The sequence below is a fragment of the Hemicordylus capensis genome, chromosome 4, assembly GCF_027244095.1.
Source record: "Hemicordylus capensis ecotype Gifberg chromosome 4, rHemCap1.1.pri, whole genome shotgun sequence".
In the NCBI taxonomy this organism is placed as follows: Eukaryota; Metazoa; Chordata; class Lepidosauria; order Squamata; family Cordylidae; genus Hemicordylus; species Hemicordylus capensis.
This window is the reverse complement of record NC_069660.1, coordinates 11478094-11504759: the sequence shown is the minus strand read 5'-3', so window position 1 is coordinate 11504759 and position 26666 is coordinate 11478094. Positions and strand designations below refer to the sequence as shown.

Below are 26666 nucleotides of genomic sequence, written 5' to 3'. Positions count from 1 at the left end.
TAGTTATTCTTAATTGGCCTCTAGACACAGGTAGTGAGTGCATGTTAGTGGTTTCTATTTAAACTCAGGCCTAGTTTCAAATCTATAAGGGCTGTTTCATGGTGAGTGTGAGGGGGAGTGGGAGGAAGATTGAGAATTCACACAAGAAATGTTGAGAGATCTGCATCTTCAAATACTTGAGAACATGTGGTGGTTGAAACTCCCAGATCCTTGCCTCCTTGCTCTCACTGTGTGGAGTTCACTGCAGCAAATGTCAGTGTATGTGTGGCAAACACTCTGCTTTATAAAATGTGAGTTGCTCTAACCATGGCTTAGTGGTCTTGCATGAGTAACTTATCAGTCTGGTCTTCACACGTGTTAAATGGGCATAATAGCTGCTTGCTGCACAAAAGGTCGATGGGTGAGTGGGTGGAGGATGAGTCAGCCGAGGACCAAAGTACATACTGCGCACAGTTGAAAATTTTCTTACCCAGAAAGAGGTTTTTGGTTGTTGAAGCTGCTGAGAAGCAGCTTCTGAGACAGCAGCTGGGAGCAGAACAAGGACCAGACTGAGCGACTACAGTCTCTTTCCCTTCCTGCTGTTTGTCTACTCAAAAAGTCTGGCTGAAGCTGCTTTCTGCCTCTGATGTGAGAAAAGGGGCATGGGGACCCAGTTGGCTTCCCTGTAGGTGGAAAAGCAGCTTTAAGGGAAATTGGCATTTTGAGTGCACAAATGACAAGGAGGGAAAGGGTTAAACAGCACCCCTGCCCCAGTTCTTACAATTGCAGCCTCTGAGGGTGCTGTTCAGTTTAAAGACAGTCTGGAAAAAGGATCGTATTACTGTGTATAACATGTATGGGCTATGTGAATAATTAGGAATGCTGTACAGGTGCCCCTCATTGTTTGCAGGGTGGTGGGGGTGGCTCCATTCCAGCCTACAGCAGTGAATAACAAAACTGTGAATAGTGTGACTTTGAGTCCATAGGAATTGGGGGGTTAGGTTCCTTGAACCTAAAAATGGCCCCAAAAGCAGAAATAAAGGGAATAAAGCACAGTACCTTGTTCTCCAAGCCTCCAGCTCTCCAGAAAGGCCTCCCAAAAGCTACAAATCCTCAAAAATTTTGAGGATTTCTTCAGAAATTCTTGGGGAATTTTTTTTAACAGCCACAAAATGTCTCCGTGCTGAAACATTGTGGCCAAAAATGACACCAGAAGTCATTTCCGGCCACCCAGGCACCGCAGACAGGAAAACCTGGCCTATTTTTTAAAAACCATGGATAGCAAGGTCAGGTTTGTTTTGCCCAGCTGCTGATGAAATGGTGAAACTGCACATGAAACAGTGGGTGCTGGGACCATGGATAACGAGGGCCATCTGTGTAACTGAAAATCAATTGGTGCCCACTATCAACATGTTTTATCTGATAAGGACTGTAGAACAAAACAGCAGAGTGCAAGGTGAATGTAATGAATTACTTACTGACCCAATAATTACTTATTGGGGAGCAACAATAAGAGTGAGAGCATGCCCTCACCTCTTGCCTGTGGCGTTCTTGGAGGCATCTGGTGGGCCACTGCGTGAAACTGTGGATGCTGGACTAGATGAGCCTTGGGCCCGATCCAGCAGGGCTGTTCAAATGACCCTCTATTCTGTGAAAGACACTTATTATTGGAAAATATTTAATAACTTCATTAAGAACTCATTTTTGTTTGGAGGGCCAGGTCGTTTTAGAGGAAGCACCTGTCTGCTGTGGACATGTGTAAGCATTACAGTACTGTTTAGAGTGGCGGTAGGAGTAAAATACGCTACCCACCGCCAGTAAGGAGCTGCTTGCGTCACTTACTTGCCCTGGTTCTAGGTGCATACAATATAATCTTTCTTTCTGTCCTCCAACAAATTAATCTGAAAAGTAAGTTATTGATTTAATGTGATATTGATATATATGATCATAAACACTATTTGCTTGTTGTCTTGTGTGGTTTGGTTTAGTGGTCAAGAGAATCGCTATGTCGGGTTCGGGAACACAGTTACTCCTCCGAAAAAGGAAGATGACTTCCTCAATAATGCCATGTCTTCACTATACTCCGTAAGTAGATAATTTCCCTATGCATACTAGGTTAAGTTGTGTGTCCCTTTTACCAGACAGAAATATGCTTACAAGGATCCCTAGCTCGGTCATTTTATCACTTCATGTCTGCAGTGCAAGCTAAAAAGATTCAGTGGGTGTGTAGGCGGACTAAGCTTCTGATGCTGAAGGATCCCAAATGGAAAAGGATTATTCCTCCTCCCTTGCTTCCTTAACAGCACGATCTCCTATCACCACAATACAGCTTATGCTGATTGAGGCAGGGTTTATGTGATGCTTCCTTGTATTAATCTTTTTCTTGCCCCAATTCTGATATTTCTAGAAATACCAGCCTACCTCTAGTTGAAAACGTAGAGGCCTGCATGTGAGATTTTTAGTTGCTCATCCGGTTTGTGATGGTTTATATCGGGGGAGTTCAAGGATTGCTTTCTCTGTTCTGTAGCAGTTTACTGCACTCCAAAATCTTGTGCGTTGTGCAGCCTTAGACTCTGGTAGAAACTCTTAGAAGTGATCAGATATTCTATGCCAAAACCTTGGGAGGAAATGGATCAAATCAAGGTGTCTTGTGCTGGCAGCAACACAGCAGTTAATCTGCTCTAGCCCATTTCCCTGGACCCTGCTGTCGTTATACCCATGGGTCCCACATGATGGGGCTGCAATATTTATTTACCGAATGTGTGTACCAGTTTTAGTTCTTGTGTAACTGTGTGAATTAATGAATGTAAACAAATAAGCAACTAGCTGGGTAAGTGCATTGATACAGTATGTGTACTGGGTGCGGGTGAGCTTATCTAAACATCTATAACAGCAGAATGTTAGGTTTTCCATTATTTCCGTTCCTGGGGAAAAGGCACATTTATTTTGTCTAAATAAGAATAGGGTAGGCCCTAATCGCTGTCCCATCTTTTCTTTCAGGGATGGAGCAGTTTTACAACCGGAGCCAGCAAGATTGCTTCAGCAGCTAAAGAGGGTGTAAGTAAACTCCCCCAACCCAGAGAATGGCATTATTTGACATGCTCTCTGTAACCATTTTCTCTTGTTGTGGGCAGAATCCCTGACACACACAGACTAACCCTGTGCAATGCTCCAAGGTTCTCCATTACACAAGGGAGAGCAATTTTCAGCTGTCCTTCCCCTTCTCTCTGCAGCTACCTTTGCCTTTTGAAATTATATCCCTGAGGGTTGCGGGTGGTTCTGGAAAGCACAGGAGGCTACAGAGAAGCTGGGTTGGTGGGGTTGATGAACATCGCCCCTCTCTCTTTGCATAACAGAAAGCCCCTGGCATATTGGCGCAGGGTTACTTTGAATGTTGGCTAGTGATGTGTTAGCCGGGCTCTTCTGCCATTTGATTTGATTCAGCTATGGATGAATTCACTCTGTTTAACTACCCATTCACAGGAAGGTGATCTTGTCACAGAGGATATTTTCATGGATATTGTGTAATAAAAGGTTCCAATGACAAGGCTATCCGATCAATACCTGGGTCATTTGAATCAGTTGTTAGAGAGCTAAAATGAGATATTACCTTCTCATATGTCTGTGTTTCAGGTTGTGAATCGAGAGTCTCTTAAGGATATCAAGAGAGCCCTGCTGGTTCATAGCAAAGGTCCATCTAGTCTAGCATTCTTTTTCCAATAGTGGCTAGCCAGTTATATCAGGGAAGCTCACAAGCAGTATATGAAGGCTACAGACCTCTTGTTTTTTGTTCCCAACATCTGATATCCATAGGCAGATTGCCTTCAGATGTGGAGCTTCCATTTACTTGTGTTTTAGTATTTGTTGATAACGCTTTCTTCCATGGATTGGACTAGTCTTTTTCTCTTTTTATAATTGTAATTTGACTCAACTTGGCTTTGGCCCCACTGTTCTCTCTAAGGTGTGCATGCGCACACAAACCCCCAGGCCCCTGTGCAGCAGTTTCTGGCGGGCACACAGTCTCTGTGCCCGCCACCCCCACCCAACTGCCTGGCACCCTGTTTCCCCCCTCCCTGGCCAGGAAGCATTACCGCACTTTTGCCCTTGACTGGCAGAATGTCAAGGTGGGGGTGCCTGCGGGCGGGGAGAATTTTTTTTAAACAAAAAGTTAGAGAGAACATTGTTTGGCCCCCCTTCAAATTTGCACCTATTCAAAGAATGTGACAGGTCACAGAGTTTTACTGTATAATGGAAGTAATTATAAATGGATAGCGATGGTCGTACTTGCATATCAACAGTGTTCTGTCAAAAGAAAAATGCAGTCAAAATGTTCCTTCTCACTCTTTTGTGTTTTCTCAGTTGACTGATCATTTTGAGTTAAATATTCAAAAGCCATGTCTCAAAATGATACCAAAGCTTGCAAGTGAAACAGCTTTAACATTAAACAAAGTTGGATCACCAGCCTGCATGCTACCAGTACAATGCTATGCCTCTGATCAATGTTTTTACTATCCTGTTAGATTGGTGTTTGATTTCTAAAAATTGGCAATAGCTTAGATGTTTCATTTTAATGTTTAAGAGCTATGCGACTTAACAAACGTGCTTAGAATGTGAAAGTGTACAGGCCAACAACACAGAACCAGATATACTTTGTTTGCTCTTGAACCAATAAGAAAGAAAGAAAGAAAGAGAAAGAAAGAAAGAAAGATATGCCAGTAATATATTGGTATTGTATTGTAGCTTGCATTTACTTGGTTTTGGATATTTTGGATTTTATAGAATGTTAAGTGTCAGAACATAAGAACAGACCTGCTGGACCAGGCCCAAGGCCCATTTAGTCCAGCATCCTGTTTCACACAGTGGCCCACCATCAGATGACTCTGAGAAGCCCCCAGGCAAGAGCTGAGGGCATGCCTTCCCTCCTGCTGTTACTCCCCTGCAACTGGTACTCGGAGGCATCCTGCCTTTGAGGCTAGAGGTGTCCTATAGTCCTCCAGCTAGTAGCCGTTGATGGACCTCTCCTCCATGAAGTGATCCAAACCGCTCTTAAAGCCATCCAGGCTGTTGGCTGTCACCACATATTGTGGCAGAGAATTCCACAAGTTGATTATGTGTTGTGTGAAAAAGTACCTCCATTTGCTGGTCCTAAATTTCCTGGCAATCAATTTCATGGGATGACCCCTGGTTCTAGTGTTATGTGAGAGGGAGAAGAATTTCTCTCTCTCCACTTTCTCCACACCATGCATGATTTTATAGACCTCTATCATGTTTTTCTGCAGTCATCTTTTTTCCCTAAACTAAATAGCTCCAGGTGTTGTAGCCTTGCCTCATAAGGAAGTTGCTGCTCCAGACCCCTGATCATCTTAGTTGTCCTCTTCTGCATCTTTTCCAGTTCTACAAAGTCCTCCTTAAAATATGGTGACAAGAACTATACGCAGTACACCAAATGTGGCCTCTTTTTTAATTTTCAATCCCCTTACTAATGTTCCCTGTCATGGAATTGGCCTTTTTCACAGCTGCCACACACTTTCAATGAGCTGTCCAGCATGATCCCAAGATCTCTCCCCTGGTCAATCACTGGCGACTCAGACCCCAGGATCTTGGTGAAACCCCAACTTCACATTTTTGCCCCATTATCCAGCACTCCCTCCGTGGCTCTGTGTAGCAAGAGAAGATCAGAAGTGGTGCTAGAAGACTGAATTGAATGAAGAAGCAGTCTTTTTAGAGGAGCTTCTTCAGGATTTCTGATCTTCTTGAGGAGCCTCCAGTAAGCTTCTGGAGCACCCCAGGATCCCTCATTTTGAAAACCCCTGCCCTGTAGCGATCTTATTGAGAGTTTTATTAAAGATTATTAAAGATTATTGGCTTCCATAAAGTTTTGCCCGCCCTCCATGGAAGGGCGATGCACGCGCACTGGCTCTGTAAGCATTCTAACCACCTCCTCACTTCTACTGAGCTCAGAGAACCTCAATGGCTTCTTAGAATTGCCTCAGAGCTGCAGCAGCCCTGCTCTCCTTACTCTGAATGGGTGCAGCATCACTGAATCTCTAATGCAATTCTTCAGAGCCTCCGAGACATTGTTCTTAGAAGATATTTGTATATTTTTTTAATTTTTTTATTTAGTATCTTTGTATACCGCCTACTACTAAAGTCTCAAGGTGGTTAGCAAACAAAATCAGCCAAAAATGTAAACAAAAATCAAGACATCCACATTTCATTTGAAACCATTTTAAGGAATAATCCTTCAGCTCAAAGCCTGGCTGAACTGGTGCATCCTCGGTGGTTTTCTAAGAGCCCTCAGGGATGGAGCAGTTCTAATTTGAACAGGAAGTGTTCCACAGCCCCAAGGTAACTCACCTCTGAGTTAATTCTCCAGATGGATTGGCGACACTCTCAGGCGAATGTCCTTTGACTATCTTAATAGGCAGCAGGGTTCATAACAAAGAAAGTGTTCTCTTAAATACTCTGGGCCCAAGCCGTTATAAGCTTTGTAGGTAATAACCAGCACTTTGTATTTTACCCAGAAACCTACTGGTAGCTAGTATAGTTCAGTGCAGAAAAGGGATATACTGAAAAGTATATCCCTTCTCAGGCTAAGCCTCCCAAAGTGGTTTATTTAAACTTTAAAACTGTCTATAAGAAGTGTAATAAATAAATAATAAAGTGCAATACAATAAAAGCAAGACAGCAGAGTTGCAAGAAAACCAACTAAAAATGAAAGAAAAATGGCAAAGAGGAATAGAGCAGGACAAATCCTTTCAATCTGGTGTCATTGGGGAATGGGTAAGAGTTTGCTGAGGGTTAAGGCATGGCAAGAATAACTAATTTTCTTGAGGTTGATATGTGAGTAAAGACATGCCCTTAAGGCAGGGAGGGCAAACTTGGCCCTCTAGCTGTTGTTGAACGACAACTCCCTTCATCCCCAGCCACACTAAATTGTGGCTGGTCACTGTGTAAGACATGGATCCCTAGAAGAACCTCACATTCTTACGGATTCGCTCCAAGAAAAATGAAATCATGGTTGTGCCAGATAAGGACTATTTCCTGATTGTCATTCAAAATCCAACAGAATGAGTTTCCCAGACTGACCTAGAATTCCTTATACCCAAATGTATATTTTATTTAATATCTGAAACAGCTACTAGTGATTAATTGCTTGTGGCACTTTAATTGTGTCTAAGAAAAAAAAATCCTTAAGTCTATTTTAAACATATATTTGAGGAGTCTCTTGACTGTAATTGCCATTCTGTGCAGAAGTCTGAAAAATAAATCAGGGTGACACATCATCCCCAGCCACAATAAATTGTGGCTGGGCATGATGGGAATTGTAGTTCAGCAACAGCTGGAGCTCCAGGTTTCCCCTCTCCTGCCTTAAGGGGTTTGTCTTCTTCCAACTCCCTTGAGTCTTCCTTGCAGATTAACTGATCTGCTCTTTTTGTGCCGCTCTATTCAATCAAGCTCTCAATGTGTTCTGTCTCTTCCTCTCAGGGTATAGTGGCTCTTTGGTAGCCCTGGGGTAGAAGAGAGAGACCATCATAGCTGGATAGTGGGCAGTTCATACCAGACTGTTCTGTTCTCCTCTCCTCTCCTCTCCTCCTCTCAGGACAAATTACCTAATAGGTTATCTTATTTAACTAATTGCCTTAGCAAGGCAGGAGTAATTACCTTAGCAAGGCAGGCATAACTTAGAGAAACCAAAGAGTGTTATAAATTGCCAAGTATCTGTGCTACTTGATTGATGAGGAGGAAATGTGAGATTGAAACAAACCATTTCTGCTTCTGTTGACAGGCTACCAAATTTGGATCTCAAGCAAGTCAAAAGGTGATCAGCACAAGTTATTCTGTTTCATGTTTAACCCAATGCTAAAAAATCTTCACTTATTTTCTTTTCCTCAGCAGTTTGAATTATCTTGGAATATTTGCCTACTCCTGGATCCTCCCTAAGAAAGTGCATAATAGATTCCAGGCTAAGGGGTACTAGACTATCTGTGTACTCATGTCAGTTAAGAAGCAGGGGAGGGCTGTTTTGAAGCATCCTGGAGAACAAAGAGGTGATCCCACGGGCTGTTCCATTAGTAGCTTTTTGCAGTGCTGTAGAATATCTGCAATGTTATACTGAGAATCTACTCTAAAACCCATAAAGCAATCTTCTTTGCACCTAGTGCTGTTAGAGGGCCTAAATAATAGTAGCAGCAGATAATGCAGTCAAGTATATGTCTTTCCAGAACTCTTATTTGCTTAAATGGAGAATGCTGTATGAAACAATTAAACAGTGGTCCGTCAATGCTGCTTTCTATTTTGAGCCAATGGTGTATGCATGTTTTACTCCATGGCGGCTGAATTTACTCCTGAGTCGTATATAAGCCTTTCTCCCAAGGGAGTGGTTCAAAATAATTCAGAAGAGGCAAACAAATTGACCAAAAGATAACTTTAGCCTAACTGTATTATTAGGTAGGAACGGATTGACTTCTTCCCCTCTTAAAACTAGCCTACACTGCAGAAAATGTTTCAAAAAGCAAGGTAATGTGCTTACAACCCTCTGATATTTCTTTTCCATGCTGGTGTTAAACAAGAGCCTCTGAACCTGAGTTGCCTCTTGATTGTGCACTATTTGCAGGGATTATTTGGTGGGTCTGGTTGATGCTAAGCTGGCGCTCCCTACAGGAGTGTGTGCCGCTGTCATCAAGCTCGCAGCTGGGAGGTACTTGGTAGTGCCATTTGTATGAACTGACATGTTCAGATAGGAACTGTACGCGCACTGCAAGAATTCACAAGAATGTGGTCCTTGGAGGGAGGCCTTCCCAACCGCACAGTTTTGGGGGTCGCATGTATAATACCCTCATGGGGAAAAGTGGTTCATAGAAGTGGCATCTATGTGAGCACCTGTTGGCTGGGAGCTGGATTGCAACCCTACACACTCTTGGGGTGTTCAGATGAGGGCTTCGAGCTGATGTGAACCAGCCCTTAGGACCACAGCTTGCTCTGAAAAATCTAGCATCCTGCTCAATCTAGAAGCTTATAGGAAAGAATTGTGACTGTACATATAACACATTTTAGCAAGCTGGGTAACACAAAGGTTTGGAGTTCTTTGAGCTCTAAATCTAGCATCAGGTGTATACCTTTGCTGGTGTCCAGTGAGAATAATTCATGAACAGTTTAAACCCGTCGCAGATTAAAATGCAGTACATCTTTAGGAGAACAATGGAGTGAATCCTTTTAGCAGGTCTTAAGCCTCAGTCTGATTCTAAAGCCTGCAGGTGATTCCCCTTTAGGTAGAATAGGATGAGTTTGAGATCACCCCAGTTTTTTCTTTGCTGCCTCTTTGCAGAAGCTGTAGTTTCTTTCTTAAAACTTGTTTGACTGTCACATTAGTATTGACATGCATATTCAGCTGGAACAATAAACTGATGTTTACCAGTCTGTTCTCCTGACAAGCCCCTTCACTAGCACTATTGTTTCTCCAGGTCGTCATGTGTGAAAGCAAATTCTCCCAAGCAGCTGATGGAGCTGTTGCCTCCTTGCTCGTGCTTGTGGTCTGGCTTAACTCTCAGCCACAAAACTGTAATTTTTTATTTGGCAAATTGAGTTTGGCATGTTAAACCAGACTCGGGATTTTGCTTGTCAGTAAGGCACTGGTGTAAGGAAAAAATACCATGCTTTCCTGCCTGGGGGGGAAAGTGTGCTTTAGATCTTTTGCTAAAAGCTGCTTCTTCTACCCCCCCTTGCTCTCTTCTCTTGTGCTGCCTGGGTGTAAAGTTTTGGGGCCACAAACAGCAGGCAGAGCCGGTAAAGCCCTCCCCTCTCTTCTCATGCATGGGCGCTTTGTGACTGTGCTGGATTTGTACGTTTTGCTGCTAGCCGTCTTTTTCCATTTACTTATTTTCTCCCTCCTTTTTGAAATCAAGTCATTTTTGTTGAACAGTGTCGTCTGCATCTTTCTGTAATGTCTCCTTTGGCTTATTGAAAATAGGGTGCATCTAGCAAGAATCCTAAATAATATATTCCAGTTCATGCTGTTTTGTAAAAGTTGATGTCAAGGGCTCAGTTTACTAGGGTGTGGGAATGGAGGATGAAGGCAGATGCATTCAGGAGTGAAGCATTTCCAGTATGGCATTAAGGAAGCATTTGGAACTGGGGGTTAAGGCTTCATTAATGGGAGGAAGGGTTTACAACATGCAGTCATAGAGCTGTCAAACTCTCAGTACCCTGTCATTTCAAGAGTAGCCAGTTTTTGCAAGAGACACAAAATTCCATGGTCAATAAGCTGTCAGGTTTGCCACAAGCAGAATAGGTTACGCATATTCCATAGATCTTGCAGATGGCCCAGTGGGGAAATGGCTTGACTAGCAAGCCATAGGTTGCCAGTTCGAATCCCCGCTGGTATGTTTCCTGGGCTATGGGAAACACCTCTCTCAGGCAGCAGCGATATAGGAAGATGCTGAAAGGCATCCTCTCATACTGTGAGGGAGATGGCAGTGGTAAACCCCTCCTGTATTCTACCAAAAGAAAACTACATGGCTCTGTGGTCGCCAGGAGTTGACACTGACTTGACGTTACACTTTACCTTTACCTTTGTCTTAATGAAGCAAGGAAATTGATACAATGAATTCATTAGATTGCAGACTTACTTTGTCCGTAATCTGCATCAACATATGTGGTAAGAAAGAATGCTAACAATGGCGGGGTTCACATGTAGTGCAGAACTGGCAGTAAAAGATGCATGATAAAAAATCACGATAAAGATACACATCAGGTGGTGTATAAATATGACAGATAGATAAATAAATAAAAATGCAGACAGGAATATCTGCGATAGCTCTTCCTTTCTAAACCACTTCCTAGTAAGTGCAGTCTTTCATCCCAACCTTAACCTGTACTGCACATTACTCTCTGAGTAAGAAAGAAGAGAGAGGAAAAAGTAACGGCATCTTTTTTTCTCCCCCTCCACCCACCAAATTCTTGATTTCCATTAAGAAAGCACAGTTTGTCCAGAAGCAAATGAAAGACGAAATGTTCAGAGGTATTCTTGGTCTTGAACAGTGGCTGGAGGAGCCACAGGTCACCTGCCCTCACCTTTACTCTCAAAGGCAGGTCCAGCTGCCTCACAGAGTGCCATGCAGCTACCTGGGCAGATCTCAGAATGTTATAAGGAGAGAGCCTTACAGAGAGGTGCCTGCAGAGCAAAGCAATGGCTTAAGCAAGAGAAGTGAGCCACAAGTGCAGTCCTTCCTCTTATCTCTCTAGAAAGTATTAGGGCTGTGCATGCAACCATTCAGTGCTCTATTCTAAGAGCGCTGAACTGGTTCCGTGGACTGGCATTTGAGCCAGTTCGAAGGCGGAAGGGGGATACCTTTTTAAGGGCCAGGGAGGGTGCTCTTATCCCTCCTGCCATGGTTCCCCTGCCAGCACTGCAGGTTAAAAAAGTCCGGCGGGGTGGCAGCGTACCTCCCTGCCGCCCCCTTGCCTCGGAATGGAAGTGCCAGGTGCATGTGTGCACAAGTTGGGTCACTGCTGGTCCAACGAGGTACCGGGGGAGCAGGGAGGTAGGCTGCTGCCCCGCTGGACCCTTTTAAACTGCAGCGCTGGCAGGGGAAACGTGGCAGGAGGGGTAAGAGCATTCTCCCCTGCCCTTAAAGGTATCCCCCCGCCAGTTCCGTGCACATCCCTAGTCAATATTCCCCACCCCAGATATGCAGAGTGCCATTTAATGCAGCCCATCACCTCAAGACGGCTTTATCTAGTGGTCTCAAGTTACCTTGAGTCCCCAGGTGTTGTTGGACTACAGCTCCCATCACCCCCAGCCATGATCGATCTTTGGCGATCGTGGCTGGGCGTGATGGGGACCCACAGTTGGAAACCTGTGTTCTTGAGGAGCAATGGAATGTCATAGCGAGATGGGGGAGACAGGGGGCACCTTCATTGAATGTGGGGCAGCTATTCTTGTGGTGGTGGGGAATAGAAGAAGTAACGTTGGCAGGTCAGCAGGCCATTTCAGGGGAAGAGTAGTCAGAAATGTAATAGCTGTCTCCCCTTTTGGCTGTCCTGCCAGCTCTTTGACCTTGGGGAGCATTGCCAACAACCCACATATTCTCACCCTGTTCCTCTGCAATGCCAGGTCGGTCCAAAATAAGCCAGAGCTCATCTGAGATTTGATTATGGAAGAAGGGGCCGACCTGGTATGTATTACTGAGACTTGGTTCGGGGAAGCTAGTGGTCCAGTTTGGTCCCAGCTTCTTCCTCCAGGATATTCTGTAGAGGAGCAGGTGAGGGGACATGGGCGGGGAGGTAGAGTGGTTGTGGTCTATAAGGATGACATTTCCCTCACCAGGATCCCTTTTAGGATATCAGACCATATTGAATGTGTGTACTTAAGTTTGGGGACCAGGGATAGATTGGGACTTCTGTTGGTGTACCGATCACCCTGCTGCCCAACTGAGTCCCTTACTGAGCTCACGGACTTGGTCGCGGCGGGACTTGCGTTGGAGTCTCCCAGACTTTTGGTGCTGAGGGACTTCAATGTTCGTTTTGGGACCAATCTGCCCGGGGCAGCTCAGGAGTTCATAGCAGCCATGACAACTATGGGCCTATCCCAAGTGGTCTCTGGACCAACACAGACTGCAGGTCACATGCTTGATTTGGTCTTTTACTCTGATCAGGGTGTGTTCCGTGGGTGGGGACTCCTGTGATTTCCCCACTGTCATGGACGGGCCACCATCTGGCTAAGGTTGGGATCACAACCACTTTCCACCTCTGCAGAGGCGAGGGGCCTATTAGAATGGTCCGCCCAAAGAGGTTATTGGATCCAGTAGGATTCCAAGAAGCCTTGGAGGGATTTAATGTTGGTTTTGCCGGTGATCCTGTCGATGCCCTTGTTGAGAATTGGAACAACTTGCTCACCAGGGCAGTAGACACGATTGCTCCTAAGCGTCCCCTCCGACCTGCTTCAAAATTGGCCCCTTGGTATACAGAAGATCTGTGGGGGCTGAAGTGGCAAAGTAGGTGATTGGAGCGCAAGTGGAGAAAGACTCGACTTGAATCCGACAGATTACAACATAGAGCACACTTAAAGATCTATGCTCAGGCAATACGTGCGGCAAAGAAGCAATTCTTTTCTGCCCATATTGCTTCTGCAAGTTCACGTCCGGCGGAGTTGTTCAGAGTTGTGCGGGGCCTAGTATCTGCCCCCACTCCCTTGAACCAGAATTTGGAAGCATCATTCACCCGCTGTGATGTGTTTAATGAATCTTTCGTGGACAAAATCTCTCAGATTCGGGCCAACCTAGATGGAGACTTCACAGTTAATTTGATGTCTGAACTGGAGGTGTCCAATAATTCCTCTTATACGATTTGACTAGATCAATTTCAGTTTGTGACTCCTGAGGATGTGGACAAGCTGCTTGGATTGGTGAGGCCTACCACTTGTTCTCTTGTCCCTTGTCCAACATGGCTTATTCTATGTAGCAGGGAGGCTGTTGTAGGTGGCCTGGTAGAAATCATAAATGCTTCTCTGAGGGAGGGCAGGATGCCTCCTTGTCTTAAGGAGGCAATTATTAGACCTCTTCTAAAGAAGCCTGTGTTAGATCCCTCCAAGTTGAGCAATTATAGGCCAGTTTCTAATCTCCCATGGCTGGGCAAGGTAATTGAGAGGGTGGTGGTCTCTCAGCTCCAGACAGTCTTGGAGGAAACTGATTATCTTGACCCATTTCAAACTGGTTTTCGGGTGGGCTATGGGGTAGAGACTGCCTTGGTCGGTCTGATGGATAATCTCCAATTGGGAATTGACAGAGGAAGTGTAACTCTGTTGGTCCTTTTAGATCTTTCGGCGGCTTTCGATACTATCGACCATAGTATCCTTCTGGAGCATCTGAGGGGGTTGGGGGTGGGAGGCACTGTTTTACAGTGGTTCTGCTCCTACCACTCGGACAGGTTCCAGATGGTGTCAATTGGAGACTGTTGCTCTTCAGAATCTGAGTTTAAGTATGGTGTCCCTCAAGGCTCCATACTCTCTCCAATGCTTTTTAGCATCTACATGAAACTGCTGGGGGAGATCAACAGGGGATTTGGAGCTGGGTGTTATCAGTATGCTGATGACACTCAGATCTACTTCTCCATGTCAACTTCTTCAGGTGATGGCATATCCTCCCTAAATGCCTGCCTGGAGGCAGTAATGGGCTGGATGAGGGAGAATAAACTGAAGCTGAATCCAGATAAGATGGAGGTACTTATTGTGCAGGGTCAGAACTCCAGAGACTATTTTGATCTACCTGTTCTGGATGGGGTCACACTTCCCCAAGAGGAAAAGGTTCACAGTCTGGGAGTACTCCTGGATCCACACCTCTCCTTGGTTTCTCAGGTTGAGGCAGTGGCCAGAGGTGCTTTCTATCAGCTTCAGCTGATACACCAGCTGCATCTGTTTCTCGAGATCAATAACCTCAAAACAGTAGTACATTTGTTGGTAACCTCCAGACTTTTGTAATGTGCTCTACGTGGGGCTGCCTTTGTACGTTGTCCGGAAACTTCAGTTGGTTCAGAATGCAGCAGCCAGGTTGGTCTCTGGGTCATCTCAGAGAGACCACGTTACTCCTTTGCTGAAGGAGTTACACTGGCTGCCGATAGGTTTCCAGGGAAAATACAAAGTGCTGGTTATAACTTATAAAGCCCTAAACGACTTAGGCCCTGTGTATTTAAGAGAGCGTCTTCTTCGCTACAAACCCCACCGCCCATTGAGGTCATCTGAGGAGGTACGTCTCCAGTTACCGCCAACTCGTTTAGTGGTCACACAGAGACGGGCCTTCTCAGCTGCTGCCCCGAGATTGTGGAATGCGCTTCCTGTTGAGTTACGATCCTCCACATCTCTGGCTATTTTTTAAAAAACATTTGAAAACACTTTTTTTTTCCACCCAAGCCTTCTCAGGTTTTTAATTTAAAAATACTGTTAATTTTATGGTTTTTAAATTATTGTATTGTTTTAACTTTTGTCCATGTTATATGTTTAACTGTTTTAACTTTTTGTGTGTGTTAATTGTTGTTAGCCGCTCAGAGACGCAAGTTTGGGCAGGGTATAAATTTAATAAATAAATAAATAGCGGTGGACAAGAGAAGGGAATTGGAAGCTTCTGCTCTGTCAATCTCCTCGCACATCGAGGAGGAGCAGGTCACTTACGCACCTAAGCCTTTCTGCAGCTTGTAGCACTGAACCATGGTTTAGTATTTCATCTAAACTGGGCCATTATATGACACTTCACTACTGCAGCACAGCAAACCTTGACTCAAGTGCAGAAGTCTTCTGCACCTCTTCCAGACAGGAGCACCACTGTCTTTCACTATGCTTTCACACCTAGGCAGATAGCGTGAGCCTTATACTCTAAAGTCGTTGTTCGATGCATGAGTGACTTGACCAGGTTTACCTAGAAACAGGAATTGTTCTCAAACTGCTAGCTGTGCATTACAGCATATTCTGTGAAGTCATTCCATATCTCTTTCCAAAGCAGCTTGTTGGCTACATCTTACCATAGTGGTTCTGTTGTCATCGCCAAAGAGCCCCGGTGTAGTTGGCTCCCCTGCTGCTCCAACAATGGAAGCTTCTACCCTGCCATGGTTTGGGCCATATGTTGTGAAACCAGATTTCCCAGGAATGTCTTCTCCTTCGGGAATGATCATATAACATAACTAAACCACTTGGGTAGAGGTTCTTGTATGTTCCTAGGGCAGCAAGAGGAACTAACTTCACTGCGGCAGCAGCAGTAGTGATGCCACTAAGGTAACCTGTGGTTTAGCAAGGTTCCTTTCTTCTGTCTGTTGCTAGCTGCGGGGGCTTGCTGAAAGGGCCAGTCCAAGAATACTGGACAGCCCAGTTGTCTTGTATATCTTGGTGTCTTCCCTGCCCCCACTTTGTGACCTTGCATCTTGTGCGCTTCAAGCTCACTCTCTTGCTTGTATTGGGCAAAGCTTAGGGCTCTTCTGTCCTGCTTTGTCCTCTCCCCTGCCCCTAAAAGTCTACTTGCTACTTTCTGTGGCAATACATGTTAGATGTGTCCTGTGAAGAAAAGTATAATTGACTTACTTTGTTCTTGTTTTGCTTTTAACTAGGCTTCAGAGTTAGGGCAGAGTATAAATGAAAATGTTGTCAAACCTGCACAGGAAAAGGTAACTTTGGAAACGACTTAACGGATTTTGAATACTTTACCCACAAGAGCTTCTCCAGTGTGAATTGTGTGCACATGTGGTGTCAGTATCATTCCTCCCACCACACAATCTAAAAACACGTTCCCTATTGGTATGTTTAAAATCTATGTAATGGCATCGCACCTCAAGAGATCTACAGCCAAAGATCTGACTGGCTGGTTCAAATCCATGGGAAATGCGTCTATTCCTCCCCACGCTTCCTTGCAGTACAATCTGTCTGCCTTGAATTGTCAACAGCCCATCGTATCTCTAGGTCCTGTGTAAAGCTTTTGTCCAGTTTCCAGCTAGTTCTTTGTGGTAAGAGCCAACATCAGATAAACCTAAGAACAACAAAAAACCCAATACATTCTCATAGAGCAGCAGGGGATCTCAAACCTAGGCCCCCAGATGGTGTTGGGCTATCATCCCTAGCCATGACCTTGAGCCATTGTGGCTGTGGATGATGGAGGTTGTAGTCCAATAATCTCTGGAGGCTCAAGTTTGTTGAGAACCTCTGCCATAGGGGCCTCACAAACCTTGACAGCTGCAGCATTAGGGTCCCTAGTGATGGTTGCCCATGCCCATTCCACAAGACTGGGGCAACTGGTGAGCCTATTCACTGCCTGGATATTTCCCTGTTCTGACCTTTCTCAGTGATGAGACCTCCAGCAAAGGTACCTAACGGGCTGCAGAAGAATGTGGAGAACACTGGGACCCGATTTATAGGCCTGTAGAGGTCAAAGCCAATAACTTGAGAGGAACTTAAACTTAATATTTAAAAGGAGATGTTAAGATGTGGATATTTCATAGTGTGTGCAAAGGGAGCATCATCATCAGCTCTTCATGCCACTACCCCTTTGACCTGCATAGTTGGCACTCTTATAAGATATGGGTAGTACATCTATGTATGTTATTACCTAAATCCATATTCAGACATTACAGTTCCTTAAACAAAAATATCACAATAAAGCTGTAGTCCTGAAGCTGTAGTCCTTTGTACACAAACTTGGAGATGAGTCCAGTGGGGCTTACTCCAGATTAGGGGCAGATTAGGAGAAGAAACATACAGAAGATCATTCTATGGATACAGAATTAGACTCTAGTTTGAGCCCAGGTAGAAGTCCAGCATGTGGCTAAAATGATCCAATTGTGAGGAAACAGATGTGTGTGGAAGGGAATGAAATCCACACCCCTGACATTCCAAATTTTAGTACAACTGTGCCCCTTTCCTTGCAGCCTTTTGAAAAACAGTAGCCCTCACAAAAGATGCAGAGACTAGGCCTCCTGTGCCCCTCCCCAGTCCTGGTAATACAAACACTTGTCCACTGGACCAGTCTGATCTCTCCCTATGCCTGCTTACTCTAGATTTATTCAGAATAATTACTGCCTTATTGCTTGAATGCACCACTGAGAGACCTTAAAGGCCAAGTTTAAGACAGATCATCCTGGGGAGAATCTATCTATGTAGTCACTAAGAGTCAACGCCGACTGAATCAATCAATCGATTGCTTGGAAAAAGTACAATAAATCTACCCTTGACTATTAGTTATAGTAAAATCATGGAGTGTACAAAAGGGTGGTGATGTATATTAAGAAACTACTTAAGACCAGTTTGAAATGTGGTGTTTCTCATGTGCTACAGTCCTCTTGCACTGTTAAAGTTATACCACCTCAAGATCCATGTGGGAAATTGGTGGTTTGAAAGCATCGCTGTGCTTATCTTGCTTCATATTGAAAGCTTAAATGTCTCCGAGAATGCTTCTTGTACAGTGCTTTCAAGCCAGCCAGCCCATTCTCACAAGTAGGGAAGAGCTTTTTCAATCCCTGAACCGGGGGTTCTCAAACTTGGGTCCCCAGATGTTGTTGGACTTCAGCTCCCATAATCCCCAACCAAAGGCCAGTGGGGCTGGGATTATGGGAACTGAAGCCCAGTAACATCTGGAGACCCAAGGTTGAGAATCCCTGCCCTGGTCTATTAGTAGCAAATGTCCTCTGGAGACACCATGCTGGTAAACTAGATGCACAGTAATTAATTTAGTTTTGTTAGTAAGAGGGTTAAGGTCTGTACGGTACAAGTTGATCATGATTTGAGATAATTTTTAGATGTTCCCAAACTTATTAGAAAGGCTATGGACACTGTGAGATTCTAAATAAGTTGCATTCATGGTACAGACAAATGACTAGTTTGTACTTTTTAGAATTGTCTCATTTAATTGTCTCTCTACATGGAGCACAGTATGACTTGCTTTTTAGATGGTTAGTAAGTTGGGTCATTTTTTTATTTCCCCAGGGAAGCTTCCTGCCAAAGCGTACAGTCATCCGAACTTCATTGTCTTTGGAATTGATGAGATGTGTGTTTCGTTTTTGATGTAACAAGCTTTTCTCACAGGCTGCCTTGGCATAATTTTTTTCTACACCTAATTATGGATGTCTTGGTTCATGTAGGTGAAAGAGGGGAAAGTTTTGGATGACGTTTCCCAGGGAGTCTTGCATTTGGCTTCCAAGGTATGAAATGGCCTGCCTTGTGGCTAGGCAGCCATGGATTAAGCCAGTCTCCATATTCCTTTGACACACGACACCTCCAGCACAAGAAGCAGTTTATTTTGCAGCAACATGATGTTGGCTGGCTGGGTCTCCTGCTAAGCCCAGTTCACACAATTGCTTTGGGCATTGTTGGGTCACTCTGAAGTGACTTGATTGCATTAGTTTTGCATGTCAAATGTGTTTCGACATGCCCTTGCATGGGAAGAGCTGGTATATTTTCCGTGTCTCTGTAAACTATTGAAAGCTAAGGTACTGTGTGAATTGGGCCCTGGTCTAAAACCTTTATTTTAGTCCGATTAAGGGCTATTTCTGATCAAGCCCTGTATACCATTGGTGCTACAGTTAAAAGCCCTGTGTGCTCTCTACCTAAATAAGTGAGAGAAGTGGAAACCATCCTAATAAAGACTACTCTGAAGTGTTATGGGAAATAGCAATGTGAACCGAATTATCAGCCCTCATGTGTGCAAAGGAATATGGAGACAGCTTAAGTTGAATACAAACATTTCTAAATCTTGCTAATATATGTACCTTCTCCCTCTCCTCCTGTTCTTGCTGCCATTGCTTGGTAAAATTGGTAAGTGCTACTGCCCTCTCCTTGTTCAGTTATTTCTTTCTGTTCTATAGAGTGCTTCAAACTGCTCTGATTTTGCACTTTTAGGAAAAACTATACATTTTCAGTAAGGGCTCTTGGAGAATTTAGTCCACTGGTCATTTTCATAGAATTGTTGCCCTCTTTAGAAGGCGTAGCATTCAGTCCTTCCACATCATCGCAATTGCTATCTTCTTGATTTTCCTTCTTGTGGTGATGTGGAGGTTCAATTATTCAGTAGAGCAGGGGTTCTCAAACTTGGGTCTGTAGGTGTTGTTGGACTTCCACTCCCATGGCCAAACCAGGAGGCACTCTGCTAGGAACTGCCACAGCAAAAATTCCCATGACCTGCACAAAGCTTTAGAACCCCCTCTGCTGCAGAGGTCCTCAAACCTGGGTCCCCAGATGTTGTTGGACTTCAGTGCCCATCTTCCACAGCCACAATGGCCAAAGGTTTTGTGCAGGGTCCGGCAACCTTTGCCTTGGCAGTTCCTAGCAGAGTCCCTCCTGGTTTGCAAAGTTCTACTCCGGATGACTTTTCACGGTAGTGTAACAAGAAGGAAAATATGTTTTTGGCTTTCTCCAGATATAGGCTGGGATTCAAAGAATCTTGTGTGCATGCGTGCCCCCCCCCCCACACACACACATATGCAGGCAGAAGGGTTACCAATCTAGTCTTTTGGCTGCAGCCACTAATGCTTTATCAAATGCTATCCTGGAAGTGCTCTGGCTTTTTGGGGACAGGGTGAGTGCATGGGTGGGTTGTAGGAATGGCAGAGGGCTGGGGAAACCCCTGTGTGTGCATGGCCTTCTGGATCTTGATCATAGCATTTGATATTGGTATTTTGGCATAAATTCTAATGTAAAAACAGAGCAGCACCACACTGCTGGTCATGGTGAGTATCCCACAGCCCTGTGTCATGGTTGCCATGGGGAGCCCCATCTTTCTCCCCGGCTTGGCAATGGGGAGAGCAGGGATGTCCTCATGCTTCACAGCAATGGGGAATATCCCTGCCCCATTCTCCAGCCCCAACTGAGAGAGGAAGGTTGGTAGAGCTTCTCTTGACAGCACGGAAGCCAGCCCTGGCTTTTTCTACTGCTTCCAAGTTTGGAGCAGGTGAGGCGGGGCTCAGCGGTCATCTCTGCAGTTGTACTGGGCTGGGGGGGGGGGTTGGTAGCCCAGGGTGATGCAGGGATGACCTCTGCCTGTCGTCCTGAGGAAAAGAGGGTATTTTTCCTGGCCTGGGACTAAGGCTGCAATCCGAGGTACGCTCACCAGGGAGCCAGCCCCATTTAACACCGTGGAATAAAAACACACTGGATTGCACTGAAGGTGTGGGACAGGGTCCTGGAAGCCACGCATCAAGAAGAGAAGCCAATGGACATGTCTACCAAATGGCTGTGTCTGCACACCCACATGTCGACTGGTCTTGTGCTGCATTGCCTGTCTTAAAGCCTGAACCAAATGGTGCTGCTCCATCCTGAGTCTAAGGACTGGGCGGTATATTAAATAAATAAATCAGCCCTGTCCGATTCTCATAAATATTAAAGTTAAAATATTGAACTTCTTTGTGAACACACAGAAGCCAATCAGTTTTGCATGCCCACAAATGTTTTCTGGCAAAGACCCACGGTGTCCAGCACCTTCGGCTGTGGATGCTTGGGAATATACACTTCTGTGTGCCTCCACTCTGTTGATCTGTTATCCCGTGACCTCTTGTCGCAATGTACAGTAGATCTTTGTAACCTTCCCTTGGGTTTCCCCTTCCCCTCTGCCCCAATTTCTCTTTCACAGGTCCAGGGAGCAAGTACCAAGGGATGGCGAGATGTCACCACTTTTTTCTCTGGAAAATCAGATGAGCCTTCTGAAAGGTACCCTGTTTGTGTAGACACAAACAAATTTGGGTTTCCAGATATTGCTGGACTACAGTGGCCATTGTGGCTGGGGATGATGGGACGTGTAGTCCAGCAACATCTGGAGACCCAAGTTTAAAAACCCTCGCCTATATATTTTTTAAGCACCTGGGCCTTGCAAATCATTTTTAATTGTCTGGTGTTGAGACCAAGGGACAGTGACATTCCTTTACAGGGGAAAAGTCAACTGCACTATAGATAAAATGAAAGTAAGTCCTGCTTTGCAGAAATATATCCTTTCTAATTAAACGTGTTTTCCTGCCCTTTCTCATGCACTCGAAACAGATGTTTGGTTTAAACCAAACATAAAAACACCAACATAAGACCAATGTGAAGTAAATAATGCTAAACATAAGCTAGCAACTCATCTCAAATATTTCAGTTGGAATCCCACCCTCTTCAACCTCATTCCATCCTCGCCCAGGTGGCTAAGATTCGGGGGAGATGCATCTCCAAGCTCTCCTCAGTTCCTGCCCCACTTACCTATTTTCCACTTTTATGCAGAAAGATTTCCCTCCTCATTTAAAGTTCTGTTTTCTCCCGTTCTTCATCATGGGTCCATTACTGTCCCCAAACTCAGCACTCCCCAGAACATCCCTCTATCTCATCTCATCTCAACTCCTGCAGTAAAAGGAGAGGCTCCTTTCCAGCACCATCCCATTTGGCTCTTGTGCTAGCAATTGCTGCCAGCTGTTTGGAGTCTCTGACTTCTCTCTCCTCCACCCCCACCCTTCCACCTCCAGACATCTAAGCAGGAATTTCTGTTTATATCCTCAGCACTGGCTCCAGCTGGATATGATGGAGCTCTCCCCCATCCCCTCCGTAATTTGCAAGGTGATGATCCAACAGCACAGGACACAATAACAACTGTGCTGTGGCAGCCTGAACTAACCATTGTTCTTCGGTTTTCTTAAGGCCACCTGACGGGGAGAGCTACCAGAACAGCAGAAGCGAAGGCTACCAGAACAACACTGTGGATCAAAGCTTTTGGGAGACCTTTGGCAACTCAGACCCGCCAAAAACCCACAAGTCCCCAAGCAGCGATAGCTGGACGTATGTGGACAATTCGACTGAGAAGAAGAGTTCTGATAGCTGGGATGTCTGGGGGTCGGGAACAGTCTCCAATAACAAGAACAGTAACAGTGACAGCTGGGAAAACTGGGAGTCCAACTGGGAGAACGCAGCAGGGGAGGGCAAAGCCAAGAAGACCCCCAAGAATACGGCAAAAGAAACTTCTTCAGCAGCTGAGGAAGGGTGGGATAACCAAAACTGGTAGGACTTTGCTCCTATCCAGCATGGCTGGGGGGAAGGGGGAAGTCATACCTCTGAGGGGGAAGTTTCCCACCTAACTGGATTAACTTCCTTGTCATTTGGGGCCTGTTAAACTTCGTGCTTGTTGTTCCATTCTCTTTCCACTCCTGTTTACAACTACAACGGCAAAAATATTGGTTTGCAGATTCTTGTAATTACCATATGAAGACACGTCTTTCCCATGGAAACCTTATGCATTAGATTTACTCTCACCGTGCTGATGTGTGTGCAGAGCATGCTGACCTCCTTGAACACGAGAGTTTGGAGGAAGCAAGCCCATGCCAGCAGACCTTCATAGCACAATACTGCATGTCTAGTTTCACAGGATGGCCCAGATTCTCTTTAGAACTTCAGTTGAAGTTCTGGAGAACTTCTGGAGAGAAGGAAATGGGTTGCAAGTTAGAGATCTGTGACTCAAAGCTGCTGGGATAGCTTTGACACAAACCAAAATGATAATTAAGACACTGTTGAAGCAGTTTTTAGATATATCAGGGTTTGAAATGTTAACGGAACAAAACCCTGCATTATTCCTTTTAAATCTCTGACTTAAAGAAGCCAAGTTGAACTTCTTCCAAGCATTTGTAGACTTTAGAATTAACCACTTCCTGCTCTTGAAAGCTTTCAGCAGGTGTGTAACAAAAAGATTCCCTCCCTTTTTAAATTAAAGGAAATATATTTCACCTTTTCCTTCTATCTAAGGTTTTATTTGAGGGTTTTAGCTGGACTGCCTGATATCAAAGATGAAGCATTTAGAAGGCATAATTGGCAGGATAGGTGAACAGGGTCAGAGACAGAAGTAAATAATTTTGAGGCTTTATTCTAATTAAATTAATTTATTTTGCCTTTTTATGAGACCACTTTTTATAAAATATTCTATAAAAGCTTTCCCCACACTCTCTCCTTTTTTCTCTCCTTCCCGGTCCCAAAAGCTATCAATAGTGGTCAGATTGCAACTTTATCATGTTGAGAAGCTGCTTTGCATGCTGTTTGAGAAGAATGCAGGTATTTCTTCCTACAGGGTCTTAGGTAAAGTCTGTCCCCAATGTCTGTGGTCTGTAGATACCTCTTGTCTCTATCACTACCACATTTTCTAATATACAGTGCAACCGTTAATATTGTGAGAACCTCCTGGAAAACTTTGAATCACGGTGCAGCTGGTTGAAACTCTGTGTGGATTAACCAGTTGGAAATCATTCAGATATCAATGTGAAAATTTTGCTTGTGTGAATGTTGACTTCTGATGTCTGAGTCACTGTCCAAGAAGATCTTTGCGTTGCCAAAAGGAACCACTGACTCCAGGCTCCAGACTGGTGAACTACACTTTAACTGCCGGTCATTCAGAGTTCAGCTAAGGATGTCTGCTGGGAAGAACTGGCCTCAGCAGCCACAACACACACAATATATTGTGTACTACCCACTAAGTAGTCTTGAGTTTCTAGGATTTTTGTCTGCTGTTCACTATGTCAGTATTTGCCTTGTGGAGAAATATGATCTTGTTGGCTTGTTCTATTGTATTTAATCACTCTAGTCTTTCAAACTGCCAACTTAAAGCTTTCCTTAAATCTTTCCTATTCTTGTTTCTGTTCCTCCCTCTCTATTCTCAGTGGGTTGTCATCTTGTGGCCTGTCAGTGACACTGGTGGTGGCGGCACGGACATCCCTGCTTGTTCTTCTGGGACCCTTAGAGCTGTTTTTCTTGTGCCAGTCTGACTCCTGCATCTTATTCCAAGATCTCTGATCTTGCACAACTCTGTTTTTTAAAAAAAGGTCTGGACACTTAGAGGCGTGATGCTTTCCCTAGCATTGGTGGTGCCATTTTTGCAAACACAACTCTTTCAATGTAGTGACTTCTTAAATCCTTAACTTGTTCCTTTTTGTTCCAAAAAGAGCATCATGAGAATGTGATTACATGTTAAACATGTAGCAGCTATCATAAACTTGCCCCGGAATCCTTTTATCTGCTCTTTGTAGTACGTATCCACTGCCTAGTTCTTGAAACCAGTGTATGTGCTCTGCAAATCTTATTTGGACTTAGGCCTGAAGTGTTGTCACCCAACCACTGACTAGGCAGTAAATCTTTCATCAGGTCTTGTAGTAATAGGGACAGGAAAACGCACTTGAGCTGGATTGCCTGACTGGAAGCAGCCTGTCTGAACTAATAAGAAGCTCTCTGCATTATCTTAAATTGCGTTTTTGTTCTGTTTTCCTTTACTGTCTGAAGTATTCACGCCGTCCCAATCTCTCTCTGGTTCCCCCCCCCCAAAAAAAGGTCACTTAAAATCTAAGCGTTTGATGCTGTAATCCTAAACACACTTACTAAGAAATAAGTCCCACTGAACATAATGAGACTTACTTCCAAGTAAATATCCATAGGCCTACATTGTGAGGCATTATACAAAATTCCTTTTCAGATACAGCTTTCTTGGGAGATCAGTTGTCGGGGTGTCTGTGTGTCTGTGTGTGTTGTCCGTCCATTCCAGGCATATGGTGATGGCTATTTAGGTACCTCATTAGCAAGATAGGTGGATCTCTAAATGTTTTGCTGCTGCAATAGAAGACACTTCTGGGATATACCCACAAAACTTTACATTGTTCTCTGAATATTCATATCCCTAGTAAACTGAACTGGAAACACAAGCACTTGAAATAATGCCAAATGCATGGTCTCTAATATGGTGCTTGGCATGAGAGAGACACCTCAGTAGCATGGGCTGGGTGCAGTTGTGATACCAGGTCTGTGGACCAGGCTGGAGGGGTGTGAAGACCATGTTCCCACCAAACTTGAAGTTTAGGTCACCAGAGCAAACAACCTCCCTTTGCCCCTAACTTAGGCAGCCTTGTCCTCATTATACCCATGATCCCTACCTTTCATTGACTTGGTTCAGCTACCTCCGTCTTGAACTCTCAATGCCAGTTGCTCTTTCCATTATGGAAATGCTTTGGAAAATATTGCTTGGAATGGAAAACATCAATCTACTTTGCCAGAAACACATGTGAAGATGAATATCTGACTTTTGACAGCTTCTGACCATGGAGAGAGCTGCATAATCAGTTTGGATTTTGCACTCCAACACAACCTTTCCCATGTGGTTCTTCTAGCATGAAAAAAGAAAAAGAAACTGGACATCTGCTGTCTGCCCCAAACTAGGTGAGGTGAAAGGAGTAAGTCAGGTGAGCTGCAAAATGCTTCCAGACACCAGTTGGGTTATACCTAGTATCCTAGCAGAAACCCGGGTCGTCTTCTGGGTGTTCAAGTTCTCTTGGCAAAGCCGGGCATTTCTAAGAACATGGCCTTAGTGTGTATTTATTACTAGGATTCATGACTTGAGCCTCCTTGCTATACACTCGTGCTGAAAACTCGTTGGACTCCCCTGGAATCCAGCAACCTCACCCTGCTCTAATGTAACATTCCATGGGTAGAAATGTTTATGTACTGGTGTAGTAACTTGTGCAGTAACTTAAACAGTGAGGTGAAGCTCCTCTTAATTTAATCCAGAAAATGACATTTTAAAGGATCAGTCTCCCTGTCCTAAGGCTTAAATGAAGAGGTTTGACAGTATTGGTGGGGACTTTGCCCCCCAGTCCTTGAAGGCAAGAGGCAGTGGTCCTCCTTTTGCATTCTAGGTTGGCATAACTGGCCTTTTTATGTGAGGGGGGGGTTCTGGGAGCTGATATTCTTTCAATTTTCCTTCTGTATGTTTGTGAAGTTCACAGGAGCAGTGAGCGCTATTCCTTGTTCTGTAAAGTGGTACTGGACTTGAACCTACAGTGTCATCTTTTTAAAAGAAGAAAAAAAAATACAATAAAGCAAGAGAAATGGAACAAAGCAGTTTGCATTGCCTGAAGACTGATTATACTTCACGTTAGGAATAGAGAGGGGTAGGTAGGCGTTCCAGACAAGAATGACAACTGATTGCTGTCAACTTGACTTTCCCCTTTTTGTGTTTAAATATAAAGGTGCATTCCCACTTGCATCACTACTGGAACTTGAGTGTAAACTGTATTAGTTAACACGGACAAGAACTCGGGGAATTCAGTATTAAACTATTGTTCTGGACAGAAATGATAAGCTTGAGTGTCCTCTATTAAATGTAGCATCCTCTATATAGAGAGGCAGAATTGGGCGAGGGGCTTAGATGTTGGCACATTGAAAAGGCTTGGAGGAG

At 44.4% G+C, this 26666-nt stretch overlaps 1 protein-coding gene across 13 annotated transcripts in view; it reads left to right on the top strand.

Annotated features, from left to right (window-relative positions):
- Nucleotides 1–26326, top strand: part of ARFGAP1 (ADP ribosylation factor GTPase activating protein 1) — a 54014-nt gene extending 27688 nt beyond the window's left edge. For 3 of the 13 annotated variants that reach the window (XM_053246124.1, XM_053246123.1, XM_053246134.1), the window contains 7 exons: nucleotides 1968–2064; nucleotides 2980–3036; nucleotides 7769–7801; nucleotides 16069–16125; nucleotides 18589–18648; nucleotides 21072–21148; nucleotides 22106–26326. In XM_053246124.1, the coding sequence (XP_053102099.1) occupies nucleotides 1968–2064; nucleotides 2980–3036; nucleotides 7769–7801; nucleotides 16069–16125; nucleotides 18589–18648; nucleotides 21072–21148; nucleotides 22106–22466 (742 nt within the window). In that variant the 3' untranslated portion in view covers nucleotides 22467–26326. Of the gene's footprint in view, nucleotides 1–1967; nucleotides 2065–2979; nucleotides 3037–7768; nucleotides 7802–9735; nucleotides 9766–16068; nucleotides 16126–18588; nucleotides 18649–21071; nucleotides 21149–22105 lie in introns of all 13 variants that reach the window. The other 10 variants (XM_053246122.1, XM_053246121.1, XM_053246126.1 and 7 more) reach the window with 7 other exon arrangements.
- Nucleotides 26327–26666: the final 340 nt, after the last annotated feature.